This window comes from Megalobrama amblycephala, linkage group LG21, assembly GCF_018812025.1.
Source record: "Megalobrama amblycephala isolate DHTTF-2021 linkage group LG21, ASM1881202v1, whole genome shotgun sequence".
NCBI lineage: Eukaryota > Metazoa > Chordata > Actinopteri > Cypriniformes > Xenocyprididae > Megalobrama > Megalobrama amblycephala.
Window position 1 is genome coordinate 21,755,021 of NC_063064.1, and position 15,903 is coordinate 21,770,923.

Here is a 15,903-nt window from a genome sequence, read left to right on the forward strand (position 1 = left end):
AATTTAAAATTATTTATTTGAATTTTTATGATTTAATTACTTAATAGCTAAACTCACAATCCCCCTGCAGTTCCTTCACGAACCCCAGACTGGGAAAACCTGACCTGTAATATTTAATGCACTTCATGTTGTTGTTAACAAAGAAAGGAATTTTTTTTTTCTTTTTTTCTCTTTGTATTTTTATATCAAGTACAGTTTGTATCAAGTATTTGGTACAAGATTATCCAATTCAAATCAATGCGATACACGAGTTAGGTCAAAAATAATTTGGAATCAGTAATTGACTACAACTTGTAAGTAATCCCACCGTCTTTCTCCCTCCACATTCCATAATTCCTTGCTGCGTACTCTATGCAGGGATCTGTGGGACGTATTGTCAGATAAAGGGCTGGATGAGTATCCCCTTTCTCATAGAGCTAATGGAGCCGCCGGCAGATAGGGGCCCACTCTCTGTCACAGTGCACCAGCTTCAACCTACAGCTGAGTGGCAGTCTCAAACACAGCCGGGCAAGAGGACTCAAGGGCTCTTAGGGTCTTAACACTGACTCATCTGTCCTTTTATCACTCTCTCTTAAAGACCAGGATGCTGGCGCTGAGTTCAGAGTGCCTTCTGGGGAAAAAAAGACCAGTTTGTACACAAACAACTCAATGTGATACATTGAAGCATATGCTGTTTGTGTAATGAATGAGTGACTGCCTTAATATTACACAGAGTGTGTTGCATGTTGATTAAATGTATGTGTGTCCATCAGGGAAAGCTCAACCACAGTGTCTTTCTCTCGAATTGTTATGTTGCACATAAGTGAGCTTGTATGGGCACACAAGTCTGAAAGTAATGAATTTAGTACATTAAAGGAGCTCTAATATGGCTGCCTGGTTCCTTTTATTTCTCAACTGCATAGATACAGTTGCCTGGCAGACCGAGCGTTATCTTTCAAAACAATTTAAGGCTCGGCTGGGAGTAATGAAGTACTGACAGCAAGCACAACATCAATAATGCTTTTCTCGCACAGGGTGAAACGAACAACACAAGGGAAAAGAATAGAAACAGGAAAAAAAAAAAAAAATCCAAAGAGAAAGAATAAGAACAGCTCTAACCAAAAACCTGTGACAGTACCATGGTATAGTGATGGCATTAGAAAATACCTTGATAGTTCGATATATACCATGGCATGGCCAGATTTAATGCCATACTGTGAAATTATTTTATCTATTTATTAATATATTTAATAAATGAGGTGGGCTTATCACTACAAACAACATGGTATTACTACGGTACATGTCCAAAATACCATAGTACAAAATAAATGAATTGAGCAGAACAGAAAATACACAGCAAAACAAAACAAAAGAAAGAAATGAACAGAACAAAAGCAGAACAAATGGAATAGACTGCACATACCAATACAAATTAGTATGTATATTACTAGTATAAAGCACATACTAACGCGTGCTGCGGGTGCTGTCAATACATTAGCATTCAGTGTTCGCCATCAGCCTGAGTGAAGATGAAAATGATTCCTGGTACTGGTTAAAATGAAGACCCTCTATCATCCTAAGAGGGTAGTTTGGCTTCTTTGTGATGCTGGCTTTGATAAAGACATAAAGATTATGATTTAGGAGGACAGCACTCCGGAGGAAAGGCAATAGAGAGTAACAGGCGTCATTATGTGTGGAAAATGGGATGTCTAGAATAAGACTTAGAGATTCTGTTCAATTTCCAGTTTGATCAATACACTTCATAATGACGCCTCCCCACAGCGAGTGACATTATACGAATCAGACAAAGCTTTTTTGTTTTCTTACAAGATGACTCTCTCGCAATTTGTAGAAGTGCGTTTCTTTAGTCGCATACGCTTTGCTCTTCACAAACACATGAGCGGGGAGAAAAGGCTGAGAATCCACAGGACAATGGTTTTGTTTTATTTGCCTTTCAGCTTTGTGATGAATTAGCCGAACTCTGCATGTTCACAGAATTGTGGAAAATTACTACTAGCAATCGCAATATTGTGCTTATGCATATTTGGGCATCTTACCTTTGTCAAGTGAAGAATCTGGAGTTCCGAAGTCCATCAACTTCGACATGCCTGTCTGGAAAGTGAGATCAGAAACCACTGCCTTCTGCCGGTGGTGAACTGAAGGATCTGCAAGATAAAAAGAAAAAAGATGTGATCTTTATGCTTCTTCAAGCTCGTTCAATTCATCAGTTTGGAGCAAACGGAGAGGTTTGACATTTTCGCCTTCGTAAGTGGCCGAGGGCGGCGAAGTGGCGGCCTCCTACGAGAAAGGCGTGCGGAGTGTGTCGAAGCGACTCTGGCTCGTGAGTCACCGAGCATCTCGCAGCTATTACTGCTCATCTGTAATTAACTCTGAAACAGTGACACGCACCACGCAAAAGCACCACATCCACTGAATGGCTTTTAAAGACAAATAATCACCCTCCGTCCACTGCCCACGCCGTAGCCGTAATCAATGTGCATTGAAAGTGACAGGTAGCAATTTCACGTATAGTGCAAGGAACACACTGAATCGTGATTTTCCCTCAGATCTGAAAAGGATGAGGAAAAAAGCTAACAATGTTCGTTTGATGAGGGCGAGAGAGTGCTGAGATTTACAACCACCATCAATCATCTTCCTCCGCACTGTAACATCGTGAGGTTCTCCGAAGCCACAAGGGATTTCTGTGTACCTGAGAGGAAGGAACAAGGGCGGCGTACCGATCTTTCAACAGACTGTATCATGAGCATCATAAATAAATGGCTCCTTTGTCATATCACACACCTTGCACCACCTGACGCCGACACAGAGTGTGCCGGTATGTCATTTCCGTGAGGAATTGTGTGCATTGTGTGTCAATTACCACAGGCTTTGACAGGAGATATGAAATGGTGCTTGTCATTTTCCACATCATTATGTCAGACAGCGTTCATCCTTCGCCGTTCCCTTTAACGGATACCATCTCAGCACTGCCTGTTCTTTCTTCCCCTCCCTCCCGTGACTCAGACTTCACAGCCGGCTGCACACCTGAACTGATGCTGCTAATTGAAGTCTCCTCAAGTGCCCTTTTCTCTGTATCTGCTCCTGTTACCTGCTTACACTTACACAGCTCCTAATGTGACTTATTCTGTTCTAAGACGTGTTACACTGCAAATTCCTTTTCTTTTTTTCATTCTTTCCGCATGCTGGCCCACATCTTACTGTGCATTTTACTAGCTAGAGCAGGGGTCTTCAAACTTTTTTAGCCCAAGGACCCCCAGTATATAAAGATGACACAGAGGTTAATCAAGGCCTTCTGAAGTGAAGCGTTGCGTTTGTGTAAAAAAAAATATCCATATTTAACAAGTTATGAAGTAAAAATATTTAGCTTCCTCCAGACCGCCTTCCGTATTCTACTTAGGAAGAAAGTTTAAACTGGCGTTGCGTCAGTTAAGCTTTTTACGTAAGTTGAAAAGTGAAGGCGTAGGACATAGCATAAGCTTTTTGAACTGCAAGAGTTTTACACTTTCTTCCTAAGTTGAATACAGATGGATTTTTTTTTTTTTTTTTTTACACAAACGCATCACTTTGCTTCAGTTAACCCCCTTCATTTGCTTTATTATTTTACAAATAATTATTACTGTAAAAATTTAAATTTGAATTTGGTTAATCAAGGTTTATTATTATCATCATTATTATTAATTAATTTAACCCAATTTTTTTTGCTTGGGATCAAACAAAAATGGGCAGAACCTTTACAGTAATGCCATGGTCCCCCTAGGGTTTTCAGACTGACTGTTGAAGACCCCTGAGAAAGAGGGTACCCACGGCCATGGAAAAGTATCAGGAATTAGACATGGAAGCCATGGAAATGAATAAAGATTAAAAAGTTTTTAAAGAGATTTCATCAGTTAAAAATTGTGATTACATGGTCTAAAAAAAAAAAAACTTTTTAAAAATAGACTGGAACGACATGGAACAACTAGAAAAAACATAGGAATCATTGTTTAAAAAGTGTAGGAACCCTGAAGCCAAGAGGGGTCCATTTTCAGTCCGGCTGAGTCAATAATATCCCTGTTGTGTCACGGCATTATTTTCAGGAGTGGGTCAATGATGTTGAATGACTGAAATCACATTTCTGCTTTTTATGTCTGCCCAGTTCTGCAGACGCTTTTTGGTTACAAAGTATTGATTTAAAGCTTTTGCTATGGACTGGAAATGTCCCGTATCTAAGAGGGCTCTTCACAAATCTGTGCTCTGCTGGGTTACTAATGGCATGAAAAAAGCATATAATGCATATTGATGGCATTGAAATAGGCAGTTTGTTGAAAAAGTTAATTTACGTGTGCATGGTATTTGTGCATGAGTTTTTGTATATAATAAGAAGAAGCTGTGAAGTGCAGCACTTTATCCAAAGCATAATAATTTTTGGTGCACTGAGGCTGTTAAATAAATGGAGAAAATGAGCAATCATTACCATAATAGCTACCTGTTTAAGTAGAAAGTAAAGACAAAGCTGAGCGATGGTGCATTGAGAGGTTTACTTGACCCCTACCCTAATGCTCTTCTATCTCTGTATTGACTGAAGCACCTCGTGGAATGGTTATCTGGTTCAATTACACTGTGTTTGACCATCTTGAGTAACATTATAGATCTTCCTTTCTGTCTCGCTGAAAGCTTAAGAATTTTCTCCTAACAACGAGAAGGTCCCAGGGCCTTAAAAAACCTAAAGATGGTTTGTAGCAGGTTGCACTTATACTCAAAGCTCATTTTCCCACCGGTTAATCGACATGTGACAACACCGGTAATACTCTACCTTTTTACCGCTTATGGGGCCGTTCACATATCGCGTCTAAAAACGCGTGGAAAGCGCGGCCACGTCGCTTTCTCCTTGTTTCCAAAGCGCTTGCGCTCCCGTGGCGTCTGTCATTGCTATGCAACCATGAACTGTGCTCTCCGCGACAAGGAATGTTTTTGACATGAAAAATAAAAACCCGCCTGAACAGCTATGATCAGCCGTTCAGCTGAGCTTTCGATGTTTTGTTACGGAAAGGCCGACTTTCACTTTCAAATTAACGGCAATTGCTTGTGTGGTGGGTTACTCTTACTGAAAAACACTCGACAAAACGGACATTTTGGCATAATTTGTGTGTGTTGCGGTTCGTTAAGAGCAGTGGAGAACTCGTTACTGGCGCGCGTTGTGTGTGTGTGTGTGTGTGTGTGTGTGTGTGTGTGTGTGTGTGTGTGTGTGTGTGTCACATGGGCAGGACTTTTCCTTGGCTAGACAGGACTCTTATTCATCCTAAAAGCATTAGGATGAATAAGAGCTTGATCATATAATGCAGAAAATGGTCCAGTCAGTGTCTTTTGATATTAGGTCATGTCTAATTTTTACAACCAATGTGTAAATAAACAAACAAACAAAATTAAAAACTATATACAAACCCGATTCCAAAAAAGTTGGGACACTGTACAAATTGTGAATAAAAAAGGAATGCAATAATTTACAAATCTCATAAACATATTTTATTCACAATAGAATATAGATAACATATCAAATGTTGAAAGTGAGACATTTTGAAATGTCATGCCAAATATTGGCTCATTTTGGATTTCATGAGCTACACGTTCCAAAAAAGTTGGGACAGGTAGCAATAAGAGGCCGGAAAAGTTAAATATACATATAAGGAACAGTTGGAGGACCAATTTGCAACTTATTAGGTCAATTGGCAACATGATTGGGTATAAAAAGAGCCTCTCAGAGTGGCAGTGTCTCTCAGAAGTCAAGATGGGCAGAGAATTCCCCCAATGCTGTGGTGAAAAATAGTGGAGCAATATCAGAAAGGAGTTTCTCAGAGAAAAATTGCAAAGAGTTTGATGTTATCATCATCTACAGTGCATAATATCATCCAAAGATTCAGAGAATCTGGAACAATCTTTGTGCGTAAGGGTCAAGGCCGGAAAACCATACTGGATCCTCGTGATCTTCGGGCCCTTAGACGGCACTGCATCAATGACAATGACAATGCCAGACCACATACTGCATCAATTACAACATCATGGCTGCGTAGAAGGAGGATCCAGGTACTGAAATGGCCAGCCTGCAGTCCAGATCTTTCACCCATAGAAAACATTTGGCGCATCATAAAGACGAGGATGAGACAAAGAAGACCTAAGACAGTTGAGCAACTAGAAGCCTGTATTAGACAAGAATGGGACAACATTCCTATTCCTAAACTTGAGCAGCTTGTCTCCTCAGTCCCCAGACATTTGCAGACTGTTATAAAAAGAAAAGGGGATGCCACACAGTGGTAAACATGGCCTTGTCTCAACTTTTTTGAGATGCCATGAAATTTAAAATCAACTTATTTTCCCCTTAAAATGATATATTTTCTCAGTTTAAACATTTGATATGTCATCTATGTTGTATTCTGAATAAAATATTGAAATTTGAAACTTCCATATAATTGCATTCTGTTTTTATTCACAATTTGTACAGTGTCCCAACTTTTTTGGAATCGGGTTTGTAAAAATGATGCATAACTTACTAAATTAAAATTTCAGTGTTTCAAGGTATACAAGAATAAGACTCTTACACTCTTTGTTTTCATTAACATTATATAAAACATAGCATCCACCCTGATTAAAGTCTTTACTATTTCTATCTTCCCTCAGATTCAACTTGCTAAAAACCCCTCAAGACTGACTCATTTGAGAAATTTTTAATGGAGCTATTGAAGGCACTTTGCACCCAACCCTGCTGAGATGGTTCATTTCTGAAATATTTCTGTCGCAAAGAGCAAATAAAAGGACTATTTAGAAAGAGGCTTTATAGGGTTCATTTTTCCCTTTTACACCACTAAAGTGCCATCCTCATGTTGCCTTTGGACAATTTAGAGAGTCATTATCATTAAACTTTCACACACTCTAGACATTTCTGAATATCAAGACTGCTTACCCCAGCTATAATTCTGTTTGAATACATGATCATTAGGCTAAAAAATATATTTCTGCCCTTTCCTATCACATTAGTGCCACAAAGGCAGCCAAACATAACAAACATATCAACTAAAGTGAAATAATACAGTCTGTAGTGATCAGATGACCGTGAGCAGCATTACGCTGGCCTCCTCCGTACCAGACATAAAGCTTTTATCAAGAGGGTCAAAGGTTATGAAAATAATGAAGAAATGCCATAAGGGTCAGCTGACACAAATAGCTGTGCAGGAGAGAATACATGAGCCTAAAGACTGTTTTGGAGGAAAATATGGCTGGAGGGCTTTGGTACGTGGTTGCTAGCGTGTTCTGATTGGGTGATAGGCAGCTGCAACTTGCAAGAGTTGTAGGGGTGTGGCTTGTTGCTTATCACTCAAGTCAGAACAGCCCACCTCAACTCTCTTTCCCTACCAAAAAAAAAAAAAAAAACTAAAACAAGCTGGTTTTAGAGAAGTTTTGGACATTTTTCAGTTAGTTGCCTAGCTAATCCAGTTAAATACATGCTTGGCCATGCAGAAAGACCAGCTTATGATGGTTTAAGCAAAGCAAAAGAAGCATTTTAGCCCAGAAAAAAAGCATTTTAAACCAGCCAAAGCTGGTTTTCTGGTCTTAGCTAAGTCAGACAAGTCTGTTGGCTTGTTTTAGACAAGTTTTTGGCACTTCATAAACTAGATGAATACATTCAAGGCCATGCTGAAAGACCAGCTTAGGGTTAATCAAGAAAAGAAAAGAAAAGAAAACAAAACAAAAAACACAGGCTAAGTCTTAAACCAGTCTATGCTTCTTTTTCTGGTCTTTTCTGGCTAGTTTTTTTGGAGTTTTGGACATTTTTCAGCTAGTTGCCCACCTAAACCAGTTAAATATATGCTTAGCCATGCTGAAAGACCATCTTAGGCTGGTTTAAATAAAAATGAAAAAAATCTTAAACCAGTCTAAGCTGGTTTTCTGGTTTAAGTCTGATCAGGCTCGTCTGTTGGCTGAATGGAGAAACCATCTTAGGCTGATTTCAGCATTTTTTTTTTAGCAGGAATAATATCCTGGTTCCTAGATATGGCTTGAGTCCCTCCCTCAGTACCAATATGCAACTAAAACACAATTATAGATTAATGCACAGTCTGCTGGGAGCGTTGCTAAGAATACTGCTGACAGAATACCTCTGTCTCTCTGGCGACAGCCAAAACCCACGAATACTCACTACAGAGAGGTCGATTTTTCCTAGGTGGGCAAGAGGTCATCTTGGCTAGACTTGGAGGCAGCATATTGTCAGTCAGTGTTTCTCTAGGCGTCCATGCACTTTCTTAATATTGCAATACCTGTCAACACAACATATCACTCAAGATATCTTGACCAGTGACATGCTGACCTGGCTTAAAATACCTCTGTGCAGTGGGAGGGGCTTGTGCCTGATGATGACACAGTCTGTTTTTGGTTGTGCGCTATTGCACCAAACATGAACAAGAAGATGGATTAACTGTATAGGCCTAGTTTATTTGGATAAAACTAAAGCTGCAATGATCCCTTTCTTCAGTTGTTTGCTGATTCTAAACTCCCTCTGTATACTATTACGGACATGACAGTCTTTGCTCCTCTGTTAAAGCCGATAGTTAATGAGAAAACACATTGCATTATTAATCATCACTAAATAGAAGGAAGAGAAAAAAGGACCATGAGAAAAGTCATAATAAAAGAATAAATATAAGAATTATTCTTGAATAAGTGGGTCTACATGCTTTATTACATAAGAAATTTGTAGATGCTCATATGGAAATACTGCACCTATTTAAGTCTATGCATTCCATCTGTAAGAACAAACAAAACAACAGTGCAATTTAAAAAAATCTTCTGCTTTATTTTGTAGCAAAAATCTCTGGATATGCAAATACTGTACATTGGTTGATGACTTAAAAACCACATAAATTTTTACTGACAGCAAAAAAATGAGCAATTGTTCTAATTTTTATCCTTCTTACGACATTAAGTAATCACTATAGCATATCCACACAATGGCACTTATGAACATTTAATTTGGAGAAAGCCAATTAAATGTGCATTAGTGCCAGTGTGGTTTCAGATTTGTAAATGCTGTTTTCCATACTAAATAAATAAAAACATTTTGAGTTTTGCATTTCTGCCTGCATTTGTAGATTTTAAACTAAGTGGCTGAAATTGACTGAAATTGTCTTTTAACCATATTGAAAGTCCATCACATTTTCTTTTTTAAATTTAATTTAGATTTCATGATCAGAAGCGTAATGTAGATCCTAAAGCCTAGGGAAAATATCAATGTTGTTAATATTACAATCAATACTGTAACTCAAATTTCCTGTTGAAATTATATCTAGTACTCTGTATATTTAGACATAATTATAAAATTCACATGTTAAGTCTCATTAAAAAAATATGAATGAACCATTAGCATGTTTCTGTACTCTCAGGACACACCCATCTCATGTCTCTCAGACACAAACATGAACCTCATCCAAATTCAGAGCAGAGGAACGCTGACAGTACAAAAAAAAAGCTTTTCTCACTTAGATGCATTACCCAGCAGTTACAGAGCATCATTAGCACGGCTATGCCGCAGATGGCATTGATGAATCGAAACAATCTTCTCTGTGATTAGGAGTTGTGGTAAAAGAGAGAAGGGTTGGAAAAACTTGTGGAAGGAGAAAAGCTCAGGGCAGCCTGAAAGTTGGGCCCTCCAATGAGGAGAGTTTTGTTTTTTGGCAATGATGGAGTACAGAAGGATATTGTGTGGGTTTAGAAGCTTGAAAATCCTTCATGCTACCATTTAAGAGGGTCTTTATGTTTGGTCTGCAACAGTGAAATCCTTAAGGCCAGATTCAGGGAACAGAAACAAATTAATTTTACTAAGAGTAAATTTAGAGTTAATATTACAAATCTAATTTTATTGTGCGAATGGGCGAATGAGCTTCACCTGTGCGTGATAAACTAATCCTTGGAGAAACAAAGTGCGCAAATGTAATTTCAAGCTGAAATCTGCAAAAGTCCCAAGCAGAAAAAAAATGTAAATCTATTTGAACAAAATGTCCCGAGAGGCTACTACTAAAGTACTGTGACCATGCAAGCAGGATGCAAGTGTAAGACACACAAATATATATAAAACATTTAAAAAAAAGTAAAATAAAAATACACTACAGAATTTGACAGAATATGGGACGTTGTGTGTGGAGGGATGAATCACAATGAACACAAGTTGCATGGTGATGTTTCACAGCAGTGTCTTTGAAAATCTGGTGAGAAATATAAAAAATGCATCTCTACCACAGTGAAGCATGGAGGAAGAGATGTCATTATGTGGGGAGCCTTTTAAGCTGCTGCTATTGGTAAGAAGTCATTTAATGCTTTGGAGTAAAGGAGAATATTGTAGAAATGCTTGCTTCCCACAAATGAAAAGTTGTTATCTAAAGAGGAATGATTAGATGTTATTTTTCAACAAGACAATGCTCCTGCCCAAACGGCAAAGACAACCAAGAAGTGGCTTGAGAACAAGTCCATCAGGCTCTTGTTTTAGCCAGGTCAGAGTCCAGATTTGAACCCTATAGTGAATATTTGGTCTCATATTAAACTCAAACAAACTGAGAGACATTTTTAACTACTCATGAACTGTTTGAAGGCATTAACATTGAGTGAAACAACACTGACTTTTCTTCATGTAAAAAGCTGTCTGCAAGTTGAGGACGGCTATTCCGTGCTAAGTTACTTCCACTAAATATTTTTGTCTTGGCCCATTTTTATTGCTCAGGAGCATGTACATTATATATTATGGTTAGGCGAGGTTAGGCTGTTCTCGGCTGGGTACATGAGCACTGAGCACCCGGTGATCGCCTGTATCTGACAACTCTGAAAACGTCAGATCAAATTTTCAAATAGCTGCTATCTTTATCAATAAACCACAGATTTGGGCTTTAAACCAGTACATTCTCGCCTGAAAAACTCTTAAAACTACATTTCATGACATAATATAAGTATTTTTAAGTTTTCTCCTCCGCTATTGATGCGTGCTGATTAGTAGGAGATGCATTCTGGGATACCTGGCTGTCTCAAGTCCGCATAAGTCACCTCTCGATGCATCCTCATTAAAAGGGGCGGATCAAGAACACATTTGGGGATTTTAACTGTATTTGGCTAGATGTGAACTTTGAATTGGAACTGTACTTGGTCAGCGACTGATGACGTTTTACAAGTACAGACAAGAACACATATTGAGAAATGGCCATTTTCTGGAAATTCTACTTCTACATCAGTCTATTGTACATCCTGTCTGGTTTGTGACTGACATGAAATACCATTCATATGAGATGAGACCCTTTGGGCTTGTGTTCAGTGTCCTGATAGGTGCAAGTGATCAAAATCTCAAGCCCTGTCTCCATCATCTCTCTCAACCCTCAGAAATTCAGTTTGAGTTCTGTCCCCGTGGACAGGATGTTGCCAGCGGCTGGAAAAATGTTGTTTATTAATCTGTATTTATAGTCATGGACAACAGAGAAAATCAATAGGCACTGCATTCACTGCACATTAAGCCTGAGACGATGCTTCAAGGGCTGTGTGATTGACTGTCACTTTGTGTGTGTGGATACTGTCAGCTCCGCAGCAATCCACTGCCCAGAGCAGAGGCACTCTTCGCCTTATCAGAGACCTGCCACTTCCATCACAGACGGATAAAATGTTGCAGAGAGAATCAGTAACAGCCATGAATTGTACATACGTTCATCAGAAAGACTGTACTTTTTTCCGGCAAAGTTGTATTAATGAACCAGCTAACAATACAGTGTTCTTCTTGGTGGCAGACAAACATGCTCAGCCACACACACAGTAAAGTACACTATCCCTGTGAACTGCGAGCCCAGTACTTACAATAAATGCAAAGAAACAGTTTGTAATATTAACGTATCCTATTTATTCATGAAATGAAGTGCTTAGAACTATTTTATACTTAAAATCAGTAAATTTATATGTAAAAAGTCACTGAGTGACTGTGGCAGTTCTATTATTTTGCATTTACACTCCAAGATTAATGCACAGATCATTTGACATATGACAATATCAGATTGTTTTGTTCCGTACATTGCTATGGTTATCCCTGCCAATCGGATTCAATCACACATTAAAAATATTATTGTCAATCCAGAAACTTTGCAATGTGTAGTTAGCAGCATGAAATTATTATATACAGAAAATGAGTAAAGACTGCTACCATTATAATTATTGATGCTATCAATCACAAAACGAGGTACACAAAGCTGCACTCTTGGGAAAACTCCTGTTATAATCAATGAAGCTGTACACGCTGTGTAATAAATCTCTTATTGGCATTGTGTTTATACTTTGTTGGTTATAATGAAAGGATTCCCGAGCGTGCCAAACATAAATGCTGTTTTGAGCAGATTCTGACTAACATAAACACATCTGATTAGCCATTGCGTTCACATGCTCAACAGATATGTCTGTGATTGGCTACAAAGCTCAAAAGCACATTGTAAATAGAAACCTTTGCAGGTATTGTTACATTAAATGATCAAATAAAACTTTGGCGGGACAAAGAGTCATTTTGCCGGCTGCCAAAATATTTTCAATGCATGTAAAACCCGTCAATAACACACTAGTGTTTAAAATGTTCATGCGCCAGCTGAGGAACTGTCATTGCAATAAATGAGAACACTAACGGAAATTCATGCAAGTGCTGTCAGCAGGGATGAGACATGATTTGCCAGTTTCTTTAACGACAGCTGAGATTAGGATTCGGGTAGGGAATCAGTCCTGGATCAGCGTGAAAGGCCAATGTCTGTTCTCAGATCATTAAACAGCACCATGATGCGATGCACACAAGGGGCAGATGGAATACAAAGGTCAGCAATTAAGCAGCATGAAACAGGCACAGAAAGGGGAAGCAGGGGTGGGAAGAATCCCAAAAGCGATAAGCAGAGGAATACTACTGCATATTAGAGGCTGTTCATTTTATTTACAGATTCTAGTAACACAGACTTGCATATGGAAATGGAGATGGAATTAACCAACTCAAAACATCTACCACTTCCAGTTGCTGCTCCGGGATAACACAGCCTAAAACTGCTGGTCTAGGATCAGTTTTTCCTTTCCAAATCCATGCCTGAATAACCTAAACATTACTAGTGACAAGGGGAAAACTGACCATAGATCAGTGACTGTAGGCAATGTCATACTTTAGCATTTTTACTATATTTTTGCCTACAGTATATAGAGGAAATGTCTAGTATATTTCCAAAATACTACCCAAAATACTAAATGTTCAGTTTCTTTTTAAACTACATCCAAATCCACATTTAAATGAATGAAAACTAGCTTACACTGACACTTAAAAGGCACTTTCCACAGGATTTCATTTCCAAGGTTTGATTATGGTATATGATGGCAGGTTCAAGTGTAGCATTTTTCTCTTGAGGAGCTGAAATAAATATCAATATGCCATAGCTATAACAATACAAAACCAGTGCTGAACCCTTAACACAAAATGTATGGCTCCAGATGCCAGAAAATGTATTCTAAGGGTGTTTTAAAAAGTAAAAATCTCCTGGTATGAAGGTGGACTCACCTCCACCTCTTAGACATCAGCTTCGCCCTGCACTCAGTTCATCCTCTGCCTATACAGTACCAGACACACACTAATGCGAAAGTCCTGAAAACTCATTACTCACTCCTATTCTTTTGTGTAGGTGATGATGGATCAGTCAAATAAAGTGTATTAAAGAAGCATTATCATGATAATACACTAAAGGCTCACTATCAAACGTGACAAAGTATCACTAAATGAAGTGCACAAACCATTTGAATGACAATGGCTGTCAAAAGACAATGCTGCGGGCGATGATTCAAAAAGCCACTTTGCTGCAGAAGGCCATTGCAGTTCTATTCATAACTGGTGTGGGAAAAACGCTTTGTAGGCAGTTCTGAGATATCCAAAGACGTCAATGGCGCTATGCAATACTCGGGGGCTGGGTGAATCATAATAATATCTGATAAATAGTTGCCTTCATGAGTTTAAGCAAATTGAATTTCTTACAACAACTGCCTTGTGGCGAATCTGCAATAATGATATAGTATTAGTCTATCAGTCAAGTGGGTTTGGTAGGCTGGACTCTATGTGGAGAATTCTGCACTGGATTTCTCTCTCTCTCTCTCTCTCTCTCTCTCTCACACACACACACGGTTTAAATATTACATGCAGCCCTATTTCTCATTGTTTAAAGAGAATACCTCTCATTCCTAATGAATAGAATAAAGAGCAAACAGACAATCCCATGCGGAATGTCAGGAGTGACGAGGCGTGTCAGAATAATGCGAGAAAAGAATCTCTTTGAACATGGGATCTGCTCATGTGAGGTCAGCTGTGACAATAAATATTTCAATAGACTGCTTTGTGTAATATCTGCTGGAAACACTGAAAGATGAGTCTTTTATAAGCAGCAGGAGACAGAGGACTAGTCAAAAACAACACAAGACACCGGTATTCCTTGAGAGTTTTTCTTGATACTCCTGTTGTGTATAAAAGTACAGTTTTGAAAATCATCTTCCACCTGTCTATAACTCCACCATATTTCACACAGCTCTAGTGAGTTTCTTCATTCATCATGAGATAAGAAATAATACAAAAAACAATGTGTAGGTAAAATCTGGATTATTTAACTGGTTTGAGACCAATTCTTTGTTTTCTTTGGTGCTTTAGGCCCAGGAGTCTCAGTGTTAATAACAGCAAAGAGCTTTACTTTCAAACTTTTGATGGCCCTTTCTCCTTGAAAGGGACCCCCTTTCTAAGACATGTGACAATCTCATGCGATATATCGTGCAGCCCTAATATTGTATGTTTAATAGTGTCTCAAAAAACATAAAAAAAAAAAAAAAATTAAAACCTGTATCGCCCTTATATTTACAACAGACCCCTGCAGATTCTGGGGTGAAGAGGAAAATGGTCTCTAAATCAGTATTAAGAGGTAATTTTGTAACCTAAAACATACTGAGCAGAAACATCAAAGCTCTCTGATGAGACTTTTGTATCAGAAACTACAGGTACTTGATTAGTTACAGTATCAGAAATGGGTCTAGAGTACAGTACCCTGAGAACTAGTCGTATATATGAAAATCCCACTGAGATGTGAGATCTAAATATCAGTAACGTGTAGAAATGAGAAATTACAGTCCACTGGAGAACTCAAATAAAGCCTGAGGTAAACTAAAATGGTGCTCATTGAAGTAATGTTTTCACATGAAACTTTTAAAAGGAACAACTATGATATGTTGCATGTTCCTAAGGATAAATTTATCTAGTTAAGTGCTTCTCAGGCCTGCACAGTCCAATACTCAGAACAAGGTCCGTTTTCCTGCAGATTCAAATGATTGCTTACTCAGAAAGGATTGACTGGATGTTCAGGGCAATCTAAATGTTACAGAGGCCTTAGCTGGATACTAATGATCCAAGCTGCTCTTTAAGGGTCAGAAATCCACACAGGGGATCCTGGGGAAAGGTCGCAGGGGTTTGACATTTTAATTTCATCTGCCACTAAAGGACAGACAAGTTCGTGGTAGAAATCACTAAGGTGTCAAAGCAAATATGGCGTCCACCCTATAAAGGGGCATAAACTCATAAAATGAGTTAGATTAGTGCACTTTGGCATTCAGAGCAGTTACATTTAAGCTTGAAACTGGGTGTTTTTCCAACCAAAACTTCCCCGTTGCTACAGATGTCAAAGATCAGCATCTTTCATAAGGCCTCAGGGGTATTTAATAGCTGCAGACACCTAGAGTCTAAATTTAATTTTCAGCAAAGGTCCGATCAATCAAAGGTCTCAAAATGGCTTACACTTTTAAGAGTCAATATGCTTTAAAGCTATGATACACATTTCAGTAAAATACATTGTGTTTTCAGGTTAACAGTCA

At 38.6% G+C, this 15,903-nt stretch overlaps 1 protein-coding gene across 3 annotated transcripts in view; it reads right to left on the reverse strand.

Moving 5' to 3' along the window:
• The window catches only part of LOC125256809 (kazrin-like), a 182,637-nt gene that overhangs the window by 37,397 nt on the left and 129,337 nt on the right, over positions 1-15,903 (reverse strand). For all 3 annotated transcript variants that reach the window (XR_007182188.1, XM_048173031.1, XM_048173032.1), the window contains exon 5: positions 2,037-2,144. Coding sequence is in view for 2 of the 3 variants with exons in the window: in XM_048173031.1 (XP_048028988.1) it covers positions 2,037-2,144 (108 nt within the window). In the remaining variant the exon portion in view is untranslated. The remainder of the gene's footprint in view (positions 1-2,036; positions 2,145-15,903) is intronic.